Below are 23084 nucleotides of genomic sequence, written 5' to 3'. Positions count from 1 at the left end.
GCCAAAGCCCAGGCTTAGGGCACTGCCTGGAGCAGGAGCAGGGGAGACTCAGGAATTCCATCTGTGCAGAAGAAGGGATGTCTTTGGGGCTTGGCGAGGGAAAGTGGGAGTGTTGTGAGGAAGAGCAGCTGTGGGAACAGCCCATCAGGGTCTGAGGGTCGGTAGGAGCTCTGACAGTCCCCGGAGGGTCAGGTCTGCAGAGCCGGGAGCACTCGCTACCTGCTGTCTCCATCCCCTGATGGAATCAGTCTGCCTCAACACCACCAGCTCCAGCTCTTTCCTGTGAGGCTGAGCGCCTCGGCTAACAGCACCAATCCCAGACTGCAGCAGGATAAAGAGGAAAACTTCCTCTGGAGTGGGTGCTTCCTTGCCGATTTTAGCCAAGAGCTGTCACTGTCACAGAAGAGGCTCTCCCCATCCCTTCGTAGCCACACTGCCCACTTTAGTAGCCCCCCAGCTTCCATGACATAGGCTGGGGCTGCCTCCTTCACACCCCCCCCCCCCCCCCCCACCCCATTCCCGGCGTGTCGGCTCGTGCATTTTTCCCTGTTTTCTCATTAGGTTGGCCCATTGCCTTTAAAAGGCGAAATGCTCCGGACTAAATTTGGTCATGTAGCTCTGCACGGTTCCCTGGAATGTCCTCGGGTTTCAGGCTCCTCTGATAGCACCATTCCCCGCCTCCCGCCGGGCTCCATTGGCTTCGCAGCGCCCGAACCGCAACTGGATCCTGTTATTGGCCAACTCTTGGACCGAGGGGTGTCCCTTCTGGATAAACACCGTATCTCGGGCTGGAGAGCTGCTGAGATTTAACACTTCAGCACCTGCTGCCGCTCGGGAAGCAGCCTTGGAGCTTCGGCTTCTTTTTTTCCTCCTGCTTTGGGTACCACACAACCGCCACCGTGTCTCGACAGCGAGCCAAGATGTCCAAAGTGGCCAAATACCGGCGACAAGTTAGTGAAGATCCAGATATAGACAATTTATTGTCTACTTTGTCTCCAGAGGAGATGGAGGAGCTGGAAAAGGAGCTGGATGCGGTGGATGCGGACGGGAGCATCCCTGTGGAGCGCAGTCAGACAAACCAATCAGAAAACTCCTCACTTGGCCCACAAAACTGTGACACGGCACTCAACCACCACGACAAGGACACCAGGAGGCTCCTGCAGCGGGAGCACTCGATAGACGTAAGTCACATCCCCCACTGCTGCTGCGGGAAAAGTGGGAACACACCTCAAACCCCCCCTCCCCCAAGCTGAGTGAGGGACGAGATGGAAAACACAAAACCCGAGAAAGGCGTGCGCTTGCTGAGGAGGAATAGCTGTCCTGGAGAGACTAGTGAGCTGGTCCTGGCACTCCGGGAGGGAATAGGGTATCCCATAAAATCCTGGTGTTACTAGCAAAGCCACAACCTGTACTGGTGCCAGGGATTTTCTCCCTGTCCCTTCTCTAACATCCCTGGGCAGGGCTGGGAGCGGAGCTGGAATTCACAGGAGGCTGCTGGAGAGGCCAGTGCAGTGACAGCAATGCCATGGGCTGCCTTTTTTCTTTTTTTTTTTTTTTTTTTTTTTTTCTTTTTCCCCTCCTCCTTTGGAGATCTCTTGGTCCTTTCAGTTCTTCTTATGCAAAAGGTTAAACAGTCTCTGGTTCTTGTGGAATAAAAATGTTCCCTGCTCTGTGGAAATCACACCAAGAAGCAGGTTTTACCTGTGCCATTTGTTTTGCATTTATTGTTCACTTAAAATTCCTTCTATTAGTTTGATTTGGGTACATTTATCTCCCTTTTCACCTGGCAAATCCTTTAAGAGTTTGCTTGGAGCTCAACAGCTTCATGTCAGTCGTTCTCTTTGTGTTGTGCCTTAGTGGGAGCCAGTCCTACTTTTCTGTAACATTTATTAACCTCACTACTAAGAATATTTGGTATGTGCTTTGTGCGTGGAAGCCTGAGAAGTATCTGGTTTCCCTAGTTTTCATAGCAGGCTGAGGCAAAAAATGAAAGACAGCGATTCTTCATCAGTTGATCCATGTGGTCATGGGCTGGTTTCATGTCGCAGGCAGGATTCACATCTGCTGTGCTGGGGCAGGGCTGGAGAATGTTGGCAGCACCAGCAGTGCCAAGTATGATGTGGCACTGCACTGCTCTGACTCTGATTCCAGATCTATTCCAGGTCACCCAGGTGTAGCCTGGGTCTTCCAGCTGGGTAATCAATCTGTAACTACCCCAGGGCACTTGGAAATTTCTCTTTCTGAATATTTATATAGGAGGATCCTCTCCTGACGGTGGCCTAGGCACCCTTATTCCCTTCTAAATATTGGGATGAGTGGGAATGAAAATTGCACCAGTAGGAAAAATAACTGAAGCTTGATTTTGGAGAGCTGGACAAGGGGTTAAATTGTTCCTTCCCACCCCTGTCCTGGGCAGCCTAGGACCTTGCTCTGGCTCTGAGGATAAGGAACAACTTTCACCTTCTATATGTGGTGCTTGACATGGTGTGGGGGACAATGAGTGCTGTGCTCCTCATCACAAGGGCTCTGCCTTGATTTCCTCACCAGTGGAAAATTTCCCTATGGTGGGGAAGTGCAGGTGCTGCAGGACAAACCTGCCTGGAGAGGGAAATGCTTTTATGTAGGACCAGTCATCCCAGTGACCACTGTTTTGCAGGTGATCCCAAGAGGTGACACTAAAAAATCTACTTTTTTGGGTGGGGGAACATTTGGGTTTGACATCACTTGTGTTGCTGTTTCAGTGTTAACTGTTGGAATATGAGGGGTTGATTGGGAATTGGCATAGGGAAGTGTCCATGACCAGGAGGAAATTTGTGAGTTTTGTTAAAAAGAGACCTGGGAAATTGCCTGGTTTAACATAGTGTTGTTTGGAAATACCTGAGAGTGTATGTGCAGTGGGAGAAGACTTGGGATGTGGAAAGGGATGGCCTGGGGAGGAGAGACACCTGGGTGAGGGTGTAGGGCTCTGGCTAGAGGGGAGGGCAGCACAGGGGTCCTGGAAAATCTGCTGCTTTCTGAGTTAAGGAGGTTCAGGCTGTGGAAGACAAAGCAAATTGGCGACCGGTCAAGTTTTTCAGTGAAAATGGCCCAGTTTGATTGTATTACAGTAACTAGATAGGGCAGAACTGACTTTCTTCTATTTCAATCCCTGGAGGCCAAGGAAAAAAGTATATCCTACACCCCTCCCTCCCTGCCATTGTTAGGATCTGGGATTAGGACCTAGAAAATGCCAGTTTACAGTGCTGCCAGATCAGATCACGCTGGTGGTGGGGTAGGGCTGTCTTCTGCCATGGGGCCCAAGGATGGGGTGGAATGGGATGAGATCATCAGACCACAGTAACAGTCACAAAAACAGTGCAGGAAGCCGATGGTCCCCTCTATCCAAGGAAGCCCCGGGGCTATGTTTTGCTGAAGGATGGAATGAGAACACGGAGCCATCCAGAGCACCCCAGGCAGGTGCCGAACTCTCCCCCAACTGCTCAGAGCTCTGAGGTCTCCGATGACAAATCCCTCTCATGTGTCAGCAGATTTCATGTTGTGCCAGCCAGCACAGGCATGGTGGCTGCACTCCCACGGGGCTGGCATTCCCCCAGGGTGTGCAGGCATCACCCCATACATGTCCATCCCAGCCCCTCTCATCCACAGCTCCCAGTATTCTGAAGCAAATCCAGAGGAGGTCACAGGGATGCTCTGAGGGCTGGACCTTCTCTGATCTGGAGCCAGACTGGGAGAGCTGGGGGTGTCCAGCCTGAAGAAGAGAAGGCTCCAAGGAGATATCCTGAAGAGACATCACAAACACAGGATAACATCTTCAAGATGTTCACAGGTAATTCCCACTGGAATTGCCTCCCATTCCTTCCCTGACCTTGTGCCTATGCTTCACCACCCCCCTCCCACCCCCTGCCCTGCTCACACATTTGCTTCTGGCTTGCAAAGGTTTCTCTTGATGCCTTAAATTAGGAATGCCAGGCACTGTGTCTGTGATGTCTCTTCAGTAGGGAGGGACAGAAGGGCAGATTCTTGTCCTTGAACTACACAGAGTTTATCTATCCATAGTTCATGGAATCATGGAATGGTTTGGAGGGAAAAGGACCTTAAGTTTCATCCCATCCCACCCTCTGCCCTGGGCAGGGACACCTTCCAGTATCCCAGGCTGCTGCAAGCCCCATCCAACCTGGCCTTGGACACTCCCAGGCATGGGGCAGCCACAGGTTCTCTGGGAAACCTGTGCCAGGGCCTCACCACCCTCACAGGGAAGAATGTCTTCCCCATATCCCATCTAGCCCTGCCCTCTGGCAGTGAAAAGCCATTTTCCCTTGTCTTGCCTGTCAGTCCAGGCTCTTGTCCCAAGTCCCTCTCCAGTTCTCCTGGAGCCCCTTTAGGCACTGGAAGGGGCTCTGAGGTCTCCTTGGAGCCTTCTCTGCTCCAGGTGAACACCCCCAGCTCTCCCAGTCTGTCTCCAGATAAGAGGGGCTCCAGCCCTCAGAGCATCTCTGTGGCCTCCTCTGGACTTGCTTCAGAAGTTACATGTCCTTCTTATGTCCTCCCTGCTGTTCTTCCATACCTCCTGATGGGAATCTCTGTTGTGGGACATTGTGTGTTAGCTGGGATGTGCAGGAATCCCTCCAAAGTGCAAAGTAAGCTATTTTAAAGGGAAAGGTTGAGTTTCTGCCCATCTCACTGTTCTTGCTGTCATTGCCCTGTTCTTGGACTGGTTCCAGGCACCCACATTGCCACCTAAATATTGGGAGAAGTGGATATATTTAGAAATATTGTTAGCTACATAATAACACATCTTCTTAGTGATGAAAAGGGCAAACTAGGGTAACTAGGAAGCAGATTATAAACAGCCCAAAATAGACTAAGCTTTGCCCCAACCTTTCCACACTGGGAAGCCAAATCCCATCTTGGTAATGCAGTGATAAATTAATCTTAATTTTGTCTTGCTAATGAGTGGAAGTATAACCCAGCTCAAGGGTGGGGCTTGGACCAGTGCCCCTCTCTGGATGTACTCAACAAGGTCCATGTGTCACGGAGGCTGGTCATGAGTAGATAAAGGAAGAGATTATTTCTATTAGCTCATGGCTCTCTACTGTCACAGGCAAAGACATAACAAGAAAAATTCCAGTTAGAAACATGCTGTAAAGTTGGTGCTGTGGTATTAAACTGCCAGAGGGCAGGGCTAGATGGGATATGGGGAAGATATTCTTCCCTGTGAGGGTGGTGAGGCCCTGGCACAGGTTTCCCAGAGCAGCTGTGGCTGCCCCATGCCTGGGAGTGTCCAAGGCCAGGTTGGACAGGGCTTGGAGCAGCCTGGGATGGTGGAAGGTGTCCCTGCCCAGAGCAGGGAGTGGAACAGGATGATCTTTAAGGTCCCTTTCCACGCAAACCAGTCTAGGATTCCATGAGTTACGTGGGGCACAAGTGACTTGCTGTCACTTGAAATCCTTGTATGATGCCTGGGATTTCTGTCCAGAAGAGGAAAAGCTGTGTGTGCCAGGGCACAGGGGCTCTGTGCAGCTGTCCCTGTGGGATGGGTTTCTCTGAGAACTGAGCTGTGTGAGGAAATGGCATCTGTGGGACCTTGTCCAGTTCCTCTGTTGCTGGTGACATCTATAAAAACCATGTGTCTGTGCAGAGAGCACAGTTATACCCTCCCTGAGAACACCCCATCCATGGGGTCTCTTCCATGATGGTCTTTAAGGGAATGATCTTTAAAGCCCCTTCCAAGCATAACCATTCCATAATTCCGTGATCTTTCCCACTGGCATTTGTTTAGCCCTAAACACTCTCAGGGAACCTCTGCCAGATGGGACCTAGATGAGAAGAGCTATCCCATGGGAAGGATCTCCATGTGAACCAGACGTATCATGGACAGGTGCCTTGTTGTAGGAATCCTCCTTAGCAGTTGCCAAGTCCACAACAGGAAGTTTTACTTTCCAAAGCATTCCACAAAATCCACCTGCAGCTGTTCTTGGCTTTCCTTGGATTCTCACCTGCCCCCCCCACCCCCCCCATGCCCTGGTGACTTCCAAAACACCAAGCACCTGATGGCAGAGGCAGCCCCTCCTTGTGATTTCCCTTCTCTAGCATCACCATCTTCCCTGGGAATGGATGCAGCCTTCTTCCCTCAGCTCACATAATCATGGAATATCCTGAGTTGGAAGGGACCCACAACGATCACTGAGTCTAGTTCCTAGCCCTGCACAGGACAATCCCAAAATCCCACCCACATGTGCCTCAGAGAGTTGTCCAAATGCTCTTTGAAGCTCACCTGTAAAAGGAGGACACCTGCATGTCCCGATCCCATCAGAGTTCCCAGTCCTGCCTCCCAACAGGGCTTGTTTTGATTTGATTGCATGCAGCTTCAAGCAGGGATGGCTGGGAAGTGCAGGGAAGTTGCATGAGGGAGCATTATCCTGCTTGTAGAGGGAAATCATTCCAGGGCCACAAACCCAATTTTTTATGAAGATACTCATGTCGTGGGTCTCTCTTTCCATGGAAGCCCAGGGACCAGCTTCCTTGAGGAGAAGACTCTGAACAGTGAATGCTGGATGTCAGGGCAGTTTTGCACAGCCAGGGCCAGATGTGCACAGTGCAGATGGTGCCTGTATTTTTGTCTCATGAAGGCTGAACTCCTTTCACACAGGAGAAGCTGAGGTGGTTCAGTTATATTCCACCACCTTTTCACTTCCTGTCAGATATCCCACTCCTCAAGTGCACTCCTCTGCAGGCAAGACCTCCTCCTGTTCCAGGTCCATGCATCCTTATCCTTGCAGGCTCCTGGGAATGTCTCCATGTCCCCAAGCTCTCTTCTGGGAGGATGGACAGGCTCCTTATGGCCTGGTCTGGATGCAGAGGAAAAAGCAGTGACCTCAGAGGGCTTATTTAATCCAAATTCTGTGTATCTGAAGGATGCTGGTGCCAGAGGACAGCAGGTCCTCGAGAAGGATATGTTTTTACAAGACCTTGGGAAGGTCTTGTAAAAAGCCCTGCCTTCCTTTCTAACTCTCACAGGCTTGGAACTTGCTGCTGGGTGATTTTTAATCCAGTCACCTGATTTCCCTATAGGGAAAGTAGAGATCCTCAGCAGTGAGCCCTTCTTTAACACCATGAGCAAACAAGCCAGGATTTAAAATTTTTATTAATGCTCAAAGCTTGTAATCTTTTCATTAAAATATATGGAAGAAAAAACAAGCTCTTTATTTAACTTGCTGGTTCAGACTCGAGGGAATTTGCAAACAAGGGTACAGCAGGGGTTATATCATTCCTTGAGCATCTTCCCAGTTTGTCTTAACACATGTGTACTGAAAATCTGCTCTGCTGTTTATCAGCCAGTTCTGTTGACTGCCAAGACCGTTCCTCCTCCCTTACAAGAGTCTTCACTAATTCCCAGCTCTTGCCTTTTTTTTAGTCATGTCCTGACCTGGTCTCTTTTCCCTCATCAGAGAATCTTTATGATTGGAAAAGACCACTAAGATCAGCAAGTTCAAAGAATCCCAGAATCCCAGACTGGTTTGGGTAGAAAGGGACATTGAAGCCCATCCCATTCCACCCAGCCCTGCCATGGGCAGGGTCACCTTCCACTATCCCAGGATGCTCCAAGCCCCATCCAGTCTGGCCTTGGACACTTCCAGGGATAGAACAGCCACAGCTGTTCTATGCCAGGGCAACCTGTGCCAGGGTCTCATCACTCTCACAGGAGAGAACAGACCATAATATATTGTTCTGAACAGCTTCTGGCCTCCAAAAAAGGTGAAAAGGGTGGGTGACACTGGGACATCCATCCAGAGGCTTCTCCAGTGGCTTCCAGCCCATGGAATGAGGAGTGGGCAAAGCTGTGGGTACTTCCACTAGCACACAGAGAGGAATAGACCTGGCAGCTTCCTGGGCTTTGCGTTCCTCCATGGATGATAGCCAGGAATATCCAAACAAGTCACACATTTGGAAAGAAACCAAAGATATTGAGCTGTTCCTATTTGGTCCTTAAAGGAGGCCACAGATGGTCCCTCCAGCTGCTCAAGTCACTCTCCAACTCCCTGACAGGAGGGAGCAGCCAGGTGGGGGTCAGGCTCTGCTCCCAGAGTTCAAGTTGGACATCACAAGGAATTTCTCCATGGAAAGGGTGGTCATGTATTGGACAGGACAAGACTGCCCAGGGCAGTGGTGGAGTCCCCTTTCCTGGAGTGCCTGGATGTGGCACTCAGTGCTCTGGGCTGGGTTACAAGGTGGGGGGATCGGTCACAGATCGGACTAGATGATCTCAGAGGCCTTTTCCAACCAAATTGATTCTGTAGTTCTGTGAAGTCCAGGAGATCTCTTTCATGGCTCAGAAATGAAAACTGTTGTCTGTGTTCTGGTGTTTCATTCTGAGTTTCTGAAAAAGTCCCAACTCTGTCACAAGAGGGATGAGCAGCAGCAGCAGGAACTGTTACCTGCAGCAGATGATAAAACAACCCTCCAAGATTAACATAGAAGCAAGAACAATCCCATGACAACTCCCAGAAGGATCTGCATTGTGGAGAACAGCTGAAAAATGCAGATCCTTCTAGGATCGGGCATATTTGAGCTGCATTCCTAAAAAAATGCTGTGAGAAAGACCTTCACAGCTGGATCAGTGTTTTTGTGATGCCCTTGGGGGCAGAAGCTTTGCTTTCCTTGTTTTTCATTTTGTGACCAGGGTGAGTTGCAGCACAAAGTGTTCCCTGTGAAGCAGAGCTCACGCTGAAGGCACACACAAGTCTGAGAGATCCACGGTCCATCTAAGGGCACAAGCAGGGAAAAAACCCCAAGTATTTCTAGTTAATTGGGGAAAAAAAGAGTAAAAATCTGAGTTCTATATTTACATAAAGCACAACTGGGATGCAGATAAATCCATGGAAGTGTTTGGAGTGTTTAGCTTATATGGGCTGAGCTGCCCAGGAGGTTTAATATGTGTTTATGTTGAGCTGATAAATAGACATGGAGGAGGTGAAGAGCTGGGTCCATTATGTGCCCCTCTCTTTCGCAGCATTATGACATCACTTGTGTGCTAAAACCATCTCAGTGACTCAGCTTCCAGCAGGACGCTGGGATTAACCGGTCATATTGCTCCATCCCACACTTTGCTGTGTGGGAATTGTGGCAGGATGGAGCAAGAGGATCTCAGTGTCAGGGCATATGTTTTCAAGTCAAGGTGTGGCTGGCAGGGTGGTGGGGGGCAGACACACCATGGAGGGTCAAGAGTCCTGCTCTGTCCTTTCCTCTGCCCAGAATGTGGAGCAAACAGGGATGAAAACAGAAAGGAATTGGAGCTGTGGAAACAACAAGAGCCTGTCCCATCCATGGTGTGGCAGCAGGACCAATGCAGTGCCCATCCCCTGTGCTGGCACTACTGGTGTCACACCTTCAATCCCAGGAACACTTTTGGTCTGCTCAGGACAAGAAAGTCTTTGAGGGGCTGGAGCATGACCAGAGAAGGGAGCAGAGCTGAGGAAGAGTCTGGAGCCCCAGGAGTGGCTGAAGGAGCTAGGGGGGCTCAGCCTGGAGAAAAGGAGGCTCAGGGGAGATGTTCTAGCTCTGCACAACTGCCTGACAGGAGGCTACAGCCATGTGGGAGTCTGGCTCTGCTCCCAGGAAACAAGGGGCAGGGGGAGAGGAAACAGTCTCAAGTTGTGCCAGGAAAGGTTCAGGTTGGAAATTGGGGAAAATTTCCTGCATGGAAAGGATTGTAAAGCACTGGCATGGGCTGTCCAGGGCAGAGGTGGAGTCATCATCCCTGGAGGGATTTAAGAGTTCTGTGGATGTGGCTCTTGTGGACATGGGTTAGTGGTGAACATAGCAGTGCTGGGGGAATGGTTGGACTTGATGAGCTTAGAGGGCTTTTCCAGTCATAGTGATTCCATTATTCTGTGATTTCCTGAAACACAACTGGAGAGGAGCCAGCCCAGGTCATAGAGGTGTCCTGTGCAGCCCCTTGACCATGTGTTGAGCAGCCCAGGGCTTATGCACAGTATTTGGGTCAGGATTTATGCTGCATGCTGCTGAGGACTCCAAGGGGTCTGTCCTCCTGACAGGGGCACCATGGCATATGTTGGACATGCCCAGCACAGGAATGAGCATCTGCACAGCCATGGCAGCCTCTGCCAAGGAAAGTAATTTGCCATTTTCTTCCTTACAGGGAATTCCCCAGTTCCCAAGACCCAGACAGAGATGGTGACCCCTGGCATGCCTGGCTGTATGCCTACTAAGTGCTCTGTCCTGGGATGCAGCTCCCATGTGGTGCCAGAGCCTGAAGAGCTGGTGCTCCTGTTTCCCACAAACTGTTTAAGGGAATGACCAGCAAAACTGGTCTGATTTTCCAGGTAGGCACCTGGAGCTTGGCTCATCTCACCTGCTTCAAGGACCTGGAATCATCTTCCAGCACCAGGTGCCCACTGCCAAGGGGTGTCTGTGATGGTTCCACGGGCTGCTGGATGGGATCCATTGGATACCTGCACCAGCAAGGGGCCTGGAGATATGCCCATTTGTTGCCAGGAAGCTGGGAGCAGTGTCCTGCTCCTTGACCATCCAGCACTTATGACACAGAGGATGGAGATAGGATTAAGACTTGCTCAGGCTGAATTGCAATTCTCCTGTTCCTAAAAATATGATTAATGCTTTTTGTGGGCTTCCCACAAAGTGCACTGGGCAGAAATCCAGCCTAGAGGTGTTTGTAGTGTTAATTGCTGGCATTCCCTGCCCTTTTCAAGCCCTGATGAAGAGGAGACAACCAGGGAGAAGGTCTCATCTTGGGAATATCCAGTCAGCCATGTCAGTACCAGGAGAAGGGCTGGGAATACAGCAAATAGAAGAGAAAAACCTTGGCTTCTAAAACCTGATTTTTTTAGATGAGAAAAAGTTTCCATTTGCGTAGTATTGAGTGGCTTTACAGCTTTCTGGAAAATGGCTGTGTCTCCATGGAAGGGCTGCAGCTCTTCTGTTAAAGGAAACCAAGTTAAAACATTTTTCACCTTAATTCAGGGGAAAAAAAAAGAAAAAGAAAAAGAAAAAACAAAAACAAAAACAAAAACAAAAAAACAAAAGCAAAAACAAAAACAAAACAAAAACAAAAAAAAAAAAACAAAACAAACAAAAAAAAAAACAAAAAAAAAAAAAAAAAAACAACAAAAAAAAAACCACGCAAAATCAGGGCCAGAAGCTGCCCAGTCTCTGGAGAACAGCTCTGCATCTCAGAAAGAGGACTTTTTAAAAACATTGGCCTGAGACATGCAAAGACACAGTGATATTTGGGGTCAGAGAGGTCTGGGCAGAAGGGAAGGGGAAAAGCTGAGTTCCTTGTTAAAATGACAGGATAATATGTGAGGCAGGACAGGGTAGTTGCTTACATCTCTCTGGGCTTTAGCACACAGAGCATGGCCAGGGGTCATGTGTGTCCCAGTGCTGAAAGCTGAGGTCCTTTCAACCTTCCTTCCTGCCAAAAGAGTCCAAATGTGCCAAGAGAAACTCTTGGCTGTCTGATCCTCTCAAGGAGTCCCAGGGATGTGAGCAGGGTTTCCCACAAAGCTTTCCATGATATTTGTTCTGAGCTGAGGAGCAGGAGGGTTGTCCAGGATGTCCCAGAGTCAGCAGAAGCCTCGTAGTCCTGCTTCCTTTGCAGGTCTCTGGCAATCCAGGTTCAGCAACTCCCAGACTCAGCCAAGGACACAGCATTCTTTCCGGGAATGGCTTTGGCTCTGAGTTGTCCCTAGGCTACTCAAAACTGGCTGAGGAGTGGAGGAAAAGAGCTTGGGCAGCTTGTTGTGGTTTGGCTTGACTCTAGCAATCCACTCCAGGAGCAGGTACCCAAGTACCAGGAACATCAAACAACCTGAAACCCCCCTGCTTTTGCCCCCAGCCACCTCGATGGCTTCTCCATGCAGTGAGACAGTCTCAGAGAACATCCCTGTCTCCAGGGAGCTCTCACAGGGCTCGAGCTCAGCCTCCTCAGCCCCAGGGTCACACTGTGGAGTGGAGGAATGCTGGTGCCTCGCTCATGGGCTCTGGCTGGGATTTGGGATAGGTGGGTGGGACAGAGGGAACATAGGAGTCCTCAGAGTCTGGCAGGTAGGCAGGTGTCTCCAGAGAGTGATGCCCAAAGTTAGAGCTGTGGATTCAATCCTTGAATCTTGTGGTAGCTTTGGAGACTTTATAGGGCTTGGCAGCAGCGCTATAAAGGGCTGTAGGACAGACTGAAACCCCCCAGGCAATGAAAGAAGATTGGCTGTTAGTCATGGATCCATAATTATCCCTAAATCTGCTTGTTCAAGTAACTCAACCCAGTTTTCTTCCCTTGCCAGTCTGGTCTGGGACACCCACAGCTGACCAAGAGATTTTGGTGAATTGTCTGTCTCTGTCTCAGAGGTCTCACCTCATCCCTGGGCTTCCCCACTTCCCCATTTTTCCACCACCAAAAGCCACTCAGGATTTGTGTGGAACCAATGGAATTGTGCTGTTGTTGTCTAAGCCATGTCATGCCAAGAGATGAACTAGAAAATGTCACATAGGCTGCAAGAGGAATTTATTATCCCAACAGAGGCTGGGAGAGAGGAACAACCCTTCGGCCTGGGCGTTATTCCCAAATCTGCAGCTCTGGAGGGGTTGCAGTTGCTTTGCAAGGAGCTTGGTTCTGGTGGGACAATCTTTGTTGGTGGCCAAATCCACGTGCCAGACAGCCAACATGGCCCTGCCTGGGGAGCTGCTGGAAAGAAGGGAGGCAGTGGGTCCCCAGAGAAGTGTTGTGGTGGGCTCCAGTGCATGTGCAGAAACCACTACCAGCCACCTTGGAGCTGACCCTAGATTTCCCAAGAGTACAGATGATTGGGATGGACCCAATCCTGGCTCAAGCTTCCCCTGTCATGCTCCTGAGGTTCTCATATCATCACGGGATGATGTCTCACACTCAGCTTCCAGAGGCCTCTGGAGTTGCAGGTGACATTAGAGACCGAGCCAGTGTCATGGTTGCAGGTTGAGTTGAGTTCACTGTTCCTGGAGCCATGTTAACAGGAGCTGCAAGTGCAGGTTTGGCCTGAGATTTTTTACTGATGTGCCCCTTTCCTCATGGGGACCAGCATGATTCATGTCCCCAGCAGTCACCCACACAGAGGAGCCTGTGGACTCTTGAATCATGGAATGGTCTGGGTGGGAAGGGACCTTAAAGATCATCTTCCAACCCTGCCGTGGGATACCTTCCACTGTCCCAGGTTGCTCCAAGCTCTGTCCAACCTGGCCTTGGACACTTCCAGGGATGGGGCAGCCACAGCTTCTCTGGGTAACCTAGGCCAGGGCCTCCCCACCCTCACAGAGAGGAATTCCTTCCCAGTATCCTACCTATCCCTGCCCTCCAGCAGTGAGAAGCCATTGCCCCTAGTCTGTTTCTCCAGATTCTTGTCCCAAGTCCCTCTCCAGCTCTCCTGAAGCCCCTTTAGGCACAGGAAGGGGCTCTAAGATCTCCTCAAAGCCTTCTTTTCTCCCAGCTCTCCCAGTCTGTCTCCAGATAAGAGGGGCTCCAGCCCTCAGAGCATCTCTTGGCCTCCTCTGGACTCACTCCAGAAGCTCCATGCCCTTGTGATCTTGGGGGTCTTCTGGCTTCCCAGCCAAGCTCTCCTTGAACCTCAAGGGGGTATTCCTCTCTGGAGCCAGCAAGGAGCTGCTCATGCTCCCAAGCTTCCATCCTCACATCTTGTTCTTTGGCTGAACCAAGCATATCCTGCTGTGGTGAGACCATGAGGGACTCTTCCCAGGACATACCTCTGAAAATAACTGCAGGCTGGGGAAAGCTGGCCCCTTACAAAGACTAAACTTCGGCAAACACATTTCCATATGTCTCCTCTGCCAGGGACTGATGTACCAGCAGCTGCTGAGCCACCAAGTGCCCCTTCCTTCATCTTGGGTACAGGATCTGTGAATCCCTGGGTAACACCTCTCCTCTCCTCTCCTCTCCTCTCCTCTCCTCTCCTCTCCTCTCCTCTCCTCTCCTCTCCTCTCCTCTCCTCTCCTCTCCTCTCCTCTCCTCTCCTCTCCTCTCCTCTCCTCTCCTCTCCTCTCCTCTCCTCTCCTCTCCTCTCCTCTCCTCTCCTCTCCTCTCCTCTCCTCTCCTCTCCTCTCCTCTCCTCTCCTCTCCTCTCCTCTCCTCTCCTCTCCTCTCCTCTCCTCTCCTCTCCTCTCCTCTCCTCTCCTCTCCTCTCCTCTCCTCTCCTCTCCTCTCCTCTCCTCTCCTCTCCTCTCCTCTCCTCTCCTCTCCTCTCCTCTCCTCTCCTCTCCTCTCCTCTCCTCTCCTCTCCTCTCCTCTCCTCTCCTCTCCTCTCCTCTCCTCTCCTCCCTCCCCTCCCTCCCCTCCCCTCCCCTCCCCTCCCCTCCCCTCCCCTCCCCTCCCCTCCCCTCCCCTCCCCTCCCCTCCCCTCCCCTCCTCTTTTGCTTGAAAATCTGCTCTGGGCACAGCAGGGTGACTGTGCCCACATTCCACCTGCTAAACAAACAGCCAGATCAATAACTGCCATTAAACCAGCAATTTTCCACCCCTAAATGAGCTGTGGGGCTTTTGGGGCAGAATGTGATACCCTCACTCCACCTCCAGATTTACTCTCCCCATTCCCAGCTCTATCCCCAGCCCCAAACTTGCTCAGTGCTGGAGTGAGTGCTTGGATTCCAGGCAAGAAGTTCCCAGTCTCCTTTGCCTTTTAAGGCAACATCTGAGTGGGTTCAAGGGTTACAAATGTTAACAAGCCATGGCAATGCTCATTTTAGTCTATTTAGAGGAAACGGGAAGGCATCTCAGTTCATCAAAACACTGATGATTAATCAACTGACTACCAGGCTGTTTTCATTAGGCTTATTTTTAAATGTCTGACACGCTGTGTAAAAATATTCCCCTAATAAATGTGCTTGTGGCAGAGGGAATGGCACAGAGGGGGTGCAGCAGCACTGGTTTCCAGGTACCCAAGGTAAATATGCCAGTGGGCAGAGAGGAGTGAGCAGGCAGGACTCAGGATGGCCATGAAGAGGGGACAGCTGGCCCTGGGCTGCAGGAGAAGCTGTGCTGGTGGCCACGGGGGCAGCCAGAGGTTCCAGAGCAGGGGAAAGGTGCTTTTCTCTTTCTGCTTCTCCACCCCTGCCACACAGCTCTGCCACTAAGCTCCACATTCAGCTGCACTTCCAGCCTGGAGGTAAGGACTTTGGCATTATCACCAGTGGTGGCCTGGTGACACTTGAGGCTGGCTCCTGCAGCATGGGCTGGGCCAGTGGGACACACTGAGAGCCCTGGGATGGTGGAAAGGCAGGACGGTACAAGGACATGTTCCCTCCTGGGCACACACGTGGCCTCAGGCAGGGCCCGGAGCAGACCTGCTTTGGAGATGACGCCAGGCTCCAGCAAGGGATGGAGATGGGCCACAGTGACCCTTGGTTTTAGAAACACAGATTTGGTTTCTTGTCTGACCTTTTTTTTCCTCCTGATTCCTGTCCCTCTGCTGCCACTGGAGCTGGGTAAGTGCCAAGGGCTCTCCCGGGGCAGCTCCACAGGAGATGAAGCAGCTTGAACCCCTCTCATCCCCTGCGACCATTCAGCACTTCTTCCAGTAACCGGCAGCTCCTAGATGGGATCCTTCTGATGCATCCCAAATTTGCTGTAAGCAAATGATCCTGCAAGTGCTACCCACAGTAGCAGAAACACCCGTGATGGTCACTGCATATCTGTTGCATTCCCTTGTTCCCATGCTGGGGCCACAGCTGGCTCCTTTTCCCCCAGCTTCTTTTCCCTGACTTCTCCCAGCTCTCTTTCTCCCGATTCCTTTTACCTCAGCTCTTTTCCCACATCCCACTCTCTGGCTCCAGGTCTCTCCTCTCCCAAACCTGCCCCACACCACAGCACATGGACACGTGGCCACACATCCATGGATGGAAGCTTTAACCAGATAACAGGACATACCCAGCATGTGCTGCAGCAGCTTTCCCAAATAAGGATTTTCCATGGATTTAATTTTCCTTTAGTTTAATTTGCTTGGAGTAAACCATCACCTTCTCCAAGCATGGGAGAGTTTGCTGGTCATTCTCACCAGGATTTCTCCCTTTTTTCAAGATCTGTTCATCCCTGGCCAAAGCCTTTGCTTTTCTTCGTCTTGGATGTGCCCAGGGTGCTCAAGGGAGACTCAGAGCTCACCAGTGTTAGGGTGGGTGAGCTTGGGCTGGGAAGGAGAAAGATTTTTGGAGCAGTTGGCATAAAGATGAGGCTGCTGGCTCTGACTCGATGGGCGCTCAGCCTGGGGTCACCAAAGGGTCACAGGGCGCTGAGGAGGATAAATGTCCCTTCTCAGAGGAACCTGCAACCTGGGCACTCCCAAACACCTTGGAGAGGTCCTGTTGGGTACCAGCAGGGGAACACCAGTGTCCTCATCCCACAGTCCTCCTGCCAGGGCTCTTCCTCCACCAAGGTGCTTCCAAGGATGTCCCTGAACATCTGTGCACCATTATGGTGCTGGGAATAGACCACAGCTTGGTGAGAAGGACCCCTGGCTCAGTGCCAGAGGAGGCGGCATCACCTGCTGCCTGCAGCATCCAGGACACCTCTGGAAGCCCCATCCCTGGTCCCTGGGGTGGCAGCAGTGGGGGCTGTGTGGATGCCAGGCCAGCCTCTATAGGGGTCTGGCATGAGCTTTCCTGTCCCTGTTCAGCCTTGCACCAGGGAGCCAAGAAATCACTTAACTAAATAAACAGCTCTCTCGTCCCCAATGGCATCTGTTTATACAGCAGGTACAAACAGTCCCCAGGGCTGCCCATGCACAGCCAGTTCTTTCCACAAAAATCTATCCCTGAGGGCTGGCAGTACTGCATGTGGGGAAAGCTCAGCCTTATGCTGCCCCAGCATGGACACTATGAAGCCCCAGGATGAAGAGGAAGAGGCCAGCCTGACTGCAGACTGTGGTGTCAGGATTCAGATCTGGGGGTTCCAGGCACTGGGTGAAGCCACAGTGCTGTTCTGATCATGAGAGGGATCCAGGGAGATTGTAAAGGCATCACAGCTGCATCTCCCAGAAGCATCTTCCTTCCTCTTTTCCCTGGATTCCTAAAATCCCCCCAGCAAAGATGATAAGCCAGGCCAGTGCTGAGGACCTGTGTGTTCCCTGGCTATGGAGGAGGGAGAAGGGCATTTAAATTGCCTAACCTTGGTGTGCAATTTATGGTAGTATCCTCCACCGTGCAGCAACCTTGGTCCTAGTGTCAAGTTAATCTCCCTTCAGCCACCTGAAGCATTGGTTCCTCTCCCTTGGGAATGGATGTGTTTCATGTCATGGAGTCCCAGACTAGTTTCTGTTGGAAGGAACCTTAAAGCTCATCCCATTCCAGCCCCTGCCATGCACAGGGACACCTTCCACTAGCCCAGGTTGCTCTAAGCCCTGTCCAGCCTGGCCTTGGATACTTCCAGGGATGGGGCAGCCACAGCTTCTCTGAGTAACCTGAGCCAGGGCCTCACCACCCTCACAGGGGAGAATTTCTTCCCAATATCTCACCTAACTCTGCCCTCTGGCAGTTTAGAGAGAAGGATGGGAACCATATTAAAGGTTGTACAAATGCTGATAGAGACCCATCCCAGCCCCTCAGACTTGGCTGAAGGTGTCAATGAGACATTGGCTGTGTCCCCAAGCTGCTGGAGCTGGCTACAGCCAGCAGCAATGCCCAGGACAGGCTGTACCAAGGGCAAGGGTCACATGCTTGTAAAAATGACCAAAACTTCCTTCTGACCTTCCCCCAGACTCTCCAAGTTAAGCCCTTCCCTCTTGTGATGTCTTTGGACACTGGGAGCAGATATGCTGGAAGAACCTCATACATTAGAAAGCTATAAATGCAATGCTCCCATTTCCTTGGTTTTCTGCTTAAAAGTGCAAACTGCTGTTGAAAGGAGAATGGTTTTCCGGAACCCAGGGTTGGAGTGACTGCTGGGGCTCTCCCCTGCTTGCACACACATCCAGGACAGTGCAGAGAGTGTTGGGCTACAGACTGTGAAAAGCCACCAAGCATCCAGCATAAATGGTTTCCAGCCAGAAACCATTTAGGAAAGGTGGAAAAGCACCTGGGGCTCACAGGGAGACAGACGCTACCTCCATCCCTAGTTAGAAAAATTATTTTAAAATTTTAACTTACAGGGGGTATGAAAGAAGGTGCCTCCTACAGCTTGTTAATTTATGGCCTGTTAGGGAGGGTGTCCTGCAGACCTCCAGAGCCCTTTGGGAGAGGGGGCTGGAGGCAGAAGGAGACCAGAGCTGCCTTAGAGAGCTGCAGCAGGACCTCATCACACTGGGTCCTGCAGGCTCTGCCTACATTCAAGGCACTCAGATGCTGAAACCTTTCCTGGAGCTGGGACCTCGGCTGGGCCAAACATTCCTCTTCCAAAGGCCAGCCACAGGCTGCAGGATGTTCCCATGTGACAGAGGTCAGTGACAGTGAGACTGGGGTGGCAAGTCTGTAGGTCAGAGGTACCTGTTTCTGTAATTCCCAGGTGTTTTTCTCCCACTAGGAAAATAGGTTGAGCAAGAATAAGGGAGACAAAAATCAAGAAGAAAAAGGAAAAGAATCTCCTTCCAAAGAACTGGCCCAGAAACAAGATACTAAAGTGGGGAAAGACTCTAAAAAGGAAGAAAGTGTTCAGAAAACAGACCTGAAAGGTAAAGCTGAGACTGAGACCAAGAGCAAAGAGAACAAAGCTATGAACGATAAAGTCAAGGCCATGGAGAAAAAGCTGATGGGGAAGGACAAGAAGGAGGAAGAGAAGGGTTCAGTGTTGAAGAAGGACACAGGGAAGGACAAAAAGGAGGATGAGAAGAGCTCAGAGTTGAAGAAAGATGCAGGGGAGGATAAAAAGGAGGAAGATAACAGCTCATATTTTAAAAAGAAGGATTCAGGAAAGGATAAAAAGGAAAAAGAGAAGGTCTCAGCGGCAAAGGAGGAGACAGAGAAGGGAAAAAAGCAAGAAGAAAAGGATTCAGCATCAAAGGACACAGAGAAGGACAAAAAGGAGGAGAAAAGTTCAGAATTAAAGAAACAGGCAGAAAAATACATAAGAGGGGAAGGTAGGAAAGAAAATGACAAAAAAGAAGAGGAAAAGGCTTCAGCTGTGAAAAAATCCAAGGCAGATGAGAATTATAAATCCCAGACAGAAGCAGAAAAGGCAGAAAAGGCGGAAGAGAAACAGGAGGCCAAGGCAGCAGCTGGGAGCAGCCCTTCCAAGTCTTCCTCCAGCAGCTCTGCAGATCAAGCCAAGGACGATGAAGCCTCCAGCATCTTTGATGAGCTCATCGAGAAGGTGAAGAACAACGATGCTGAGGTGACCGAGGTTAACGTGAACAACTCTGACTGCATCAACAACGAGACCCTGGTGCGCTTCACCGAGGCCCTGGAATTCAACACTGTGGTCAAGGTGTTTGCCCTGGCTAACACCCGCGCTGATGACCACGTGGCCTTTGCCATTGCCATAATGCTCAAGTCCAACAAGGTGCTGACAAGCATCAACTTGGACTCCAACCACATCACAGGCAAGGGTATCCTGGCCATTTTCCGGGCACTGTTGCAGAACAACACACTGACGGAGCTACGTTTCCACAACCAGCGGCACATCTGTGGGGGAAAAACAGAGATGGAGATTGCCAAGCTCCTGAAAGAGAACACCACACTCCTGAAGCTGGGCTACCACTTCGAGCTGGCTGGGCCACGCATGACCGTCACCAACCTGCTGAGCCGAAACATGGACAGGCAGAGGCAGAAACGCCTCCAGGAGCAGAAACTGGCACAGGAACGGGGGGAGAAGAAAGACCTCCTGGAGGTGCCCAAGCCTGGAGCACTGCCAAAGGGGTCCCCCAAGGCATCCCCACAGCCATCCCCCAAGGCTTCCCCCAAAAGCTCTCCCAAGAAAGGAGAGGCACCCAGCATGCCACCCCCACCTCCTCCTCCGCTCGCCCCACCACTGATGATCAACGAGAACCTGAAGAACTCGCTCTCGCCAGCCACACAGCGGAAGTTGGGAGACCGGGTGCTGCCAGTCCAGGAGAAGAACTCTCGAGACCAGCTCCTGGCAGCCATTCGCTCCAGCAACCTCAAACAGCTCAAGAAGGCAAGTGCAGGGCCAGGTGGGGCCCATGCACAGGGTGGGGCTGGGGGCTGGGGGCTGAGGTCATAGCCACTGTCAGTCTAGCAGTTTCCTTCTCTGGAGTGGGGTTGTGTCCAACCTCTGCACAGGGGCAGATCCATCCCTTTGCCAAGCACATGGAGAAGGAAAATCCATCCTTTAATACCATCCTGCAGAGCAGATGGGGTCAGCAGGTCCATCCCATGGCAGAGCATCCAATAGGAGTTCCATCCCTTGGCAGAGAGCATGACAGGTGCAGATCCGTCCCTTGGCAGAGCTCCTGTGTTGGGCACATCCACCAGGATCCAGGGGCTGGGACACAAGGAAAAGGCCATCCGTAAGTTATAACTCACTGGGCTCTTGTTGTATACAACAATAACTTCTTGTGGCTGAGCCCATGCCCCTGGGGAGGAAGGTGGCCCAGGATGGCTGGAGAGGTTTCATCTGCATTTAAACAACTGAAACATTTATTGATGTCAGCCCCAGTCTGGACTTGACTAAGCCTTTTGAACTCTTTACATGTGAGTGAGTGAGTTGCTCTGAGGGTACTGACACAGTACCTTGGGGACCAGCAGAGAGGTGTGGCCTACTGCTCAAAACAGCTAGACTATGTTAGCCAAGGGTGGCCTGGGTGCTTGAAAGCTATCACAGCAACTGCCCTCCTAATACAGGAGGCCCATAAATTCACCCTTGGGTAGCACATTGTCAAGTATCTACCCCATGTAGTAATAACTGCTGGAATAAAAGCCTAATGCTGGTTCCAGCATGGAGCCTTAAAACCTCTCACACACTCCAGGTGGTTTGTGTCCCTGCTGGGCTATCCATGGGCTGGAGTGTGGGGACAGCCAGCCTGGCCAAGAGAAAGAGGTCATTGAATGGTTTGGGTTGGAAGAGACCTCAGAGATCATCTCTTTCCTGTCATGGGCAGAGACACCTTCCACTAGCCCAGGTTGCTCCAAGCCCCGTCCAATCTAGCCTTGGACACTTCCAGGCATGGGGCAGCCCCAGCTTCTCTGGGCACCCTGTGCCAGGACCTCCCCACCCTCACAGGGAGGAATTTCTCCCCAGTATCCCATTGAACCCTGCCCTGGATGTCCCTACACCATGTCAATGACATTCCTGCGACCCCTCCCATTGCTCGCCCAGTAATGGGGTGTGCTTCCCTGCAGGTGGAGTTGCCGAAGCTGCTGCAGTAGGGTGCGGGAGGATTTTTCCCCTGCAGCCCATGGCAGACCCCCATACACTCACCTTTCTCGTGACTGTTTCCATGACAAGCCCTTTGGAACCTGCAGTGACCGACGCCAAGGAGCAGGGATCTCTCTGGGACACGGAGGATGGGCCGGGCCCAGCAGGACATGATGGAGGAGGTTGTATTTATTTTTTGATGGCTGTGAAGCCTTCAAGCTCACTCTTCTACCAGCACTGTGCCCCGCTGGAGATGCCAAGAATAGAGCAGGGGTCTGCAGAGCTGATCCTTATGGAAATCCACCGCCAGAGTATAACAAAGGGGTTTGGCACTCCATTCTATCCAGGGTCCAGCCTGGGGTGAGCAAGAGTACCCCCAGCCTTGGGGGGGAGCAGGGGACACCCAGACCATTATCACATCACAAGGTTTCTGGGTGGCCGGCAGAGTTTTGGGATTCAGGCACAGCAGTGGCTGCAGAGTTGGGGGTTCAGGCTTGACGTCAGGAGGAATGGGAGGGTGGGAGAAGGGAACAGCCAGGGACAGAGGGGGCATGGAAGTGGTGGGACACAGGGAGCCAGGCTGAAGCCAGGAGCTTGGGGCATCTTGTATGCACCCACAGCACTGCAGGGGGGCCCCCAGAACCCTCAGAGCATGGAAACCAAATCCACCTCAGAGAGAGTAGGGAAAGCACCAGCTCAAGGGGGGCAGTGGGTTTTGGGGTCATGTGATGCCCATCCTCTCCCCCCCCCCATCCTTCCTGTCGTGACACCTTGATCACGATTTGTATGACTGTGGCCACTGCATACGCAATAAAGCTCACCCAATGCTTCCTGTGCCTCTGGACAGCTCCACACCCCCAGATCCCAAACTGAGGCGCAGGGGGTGTCTGGGAATGGACTCAGCAACCTCAGCCAGGGATAGCTCTTCCCTCTCCCACAGCCATAGCCCACCCTGAACTGGGCAGCCTGGGACCACCTGGACAACCCAACCTGGGTGTCCCTGTTCACCCACCCAGAACCTCTGCAAATGGGGCACCCAGGACTCCCCAGATGGGATAGCCAAACCCCCCCAAATGGGGCACCCTGCTGCTGCTGGACACAGACAACCAGGCACCCAGAGCCATGCGGACACCCCAAAACTCTGGAGTCACGAAGAACTGGACACCCCAGGACCACCCCACAGTCACCTAAAACCCTTTGAGTCCACACAGAACTGGGAATCCTGGGGCTGCCCAAGGGTCACCCCGAACTCCAAGGTAATCCGGAACTGGGTCCCTCAGGGTCACCCTAAAACTCCGCGGTGACTCCAAAATTGGGCACCTCAAACCCTCGGGGTCACCTAGAACTGCTCTCCCCCCTGGCACCACGGGGCCGGGGCCGTTTTGGCGATGCAGCAGCACACGGGTGTCCCCCGGGAGGCTCCCCCTGTTCCGGGACGCCCATGTGCGTGGCTGAGAGGCGGCTCCCGGTACAGGTGAAACGCCGTTCTGTGGGGCATTTCTGCAGCCACGCAGCGCGGTGGCCTCAGCGGGAGGAGCAGTATCCGCACCACGGGCTCCTCGTGCCCCTTGCCCCCGCATTCCTGCCCCTTGGGGCGGCCCCTGCTAAAGCGGGCACCGCGGGGCCATTGGGACATCCCATCCGGTCGGCCCCGGTGTGAGGGCACCAGGGGCCTCAACCGAACACCGACGGTGCCACCTAAACCACGGGGGGCCGGGACGCACCGGGGCAGGGCAGCTCTCGAGGGGGAGGGTAGGGGCCCGGCAGG

General features: G+C 52.1%; 1 protein-coding gene and 1 long non-coding RNA gene across 2 annotated transcripts; one reads left to right on the top strand and one right to left on the bottom strand.

Annotated features, from left to right (window-relative positions):
- The first annotated feature begins 834 nt into the window (after positions 1-834).
- Positions 835-23068, top strand: LMOD1 (leiomodin 1). The gene is made up of 3 exons (XM_053963967.1): positions 835-1181; positions 18527-20116; positions 21301-23068. The coding sequence occupies exons 1-3, from the start codon at positions 921-923 to the stop codon at positions 21325-21327; spliced, it is 1878 nt and encodes a 625-aa protein (XP_053819942.1). The 5' UTR covers positions 835-920; the 3' UTR covers positions 21328-23068.
- Positions 19552-21468, bottom strand: LOC128799500 (uncharacterized). Its single transcript, XR_008434744.1, has 3 exons — positions 21380-21468; positions 20298-20443; positions 19552-19623 (listed from the first exon to the last, which is right to left on the bottom strand). It is a non-coding gene; the product is annotated as an uncharacterized LOC128799500 (long non-coding RNA).
- Positions 23069-23084: the final 16 nt, after the last annotated feature.

The sequence above is a fragment of the Vidua chalybeata genome, chromosome 24 (assembly GCF_026979565.1).
Source record: "Vidua chalybeata isolate OUT-0048 chromosome 24, bVidCha1 merged haplotype, whole genome shotgun sequence".
Classification (NCBI taxonomy): Eukaryota; Metazoa; Chordata; class Aves; order Passeriformes; family Viduidae; genus Vidua; species Vidua chalybeata.
The sequence above is the reverse complement of the archived record's forward strand: the minus strand, read 5'-3'. Positions and strand labels throughout refer to the sequence as shown.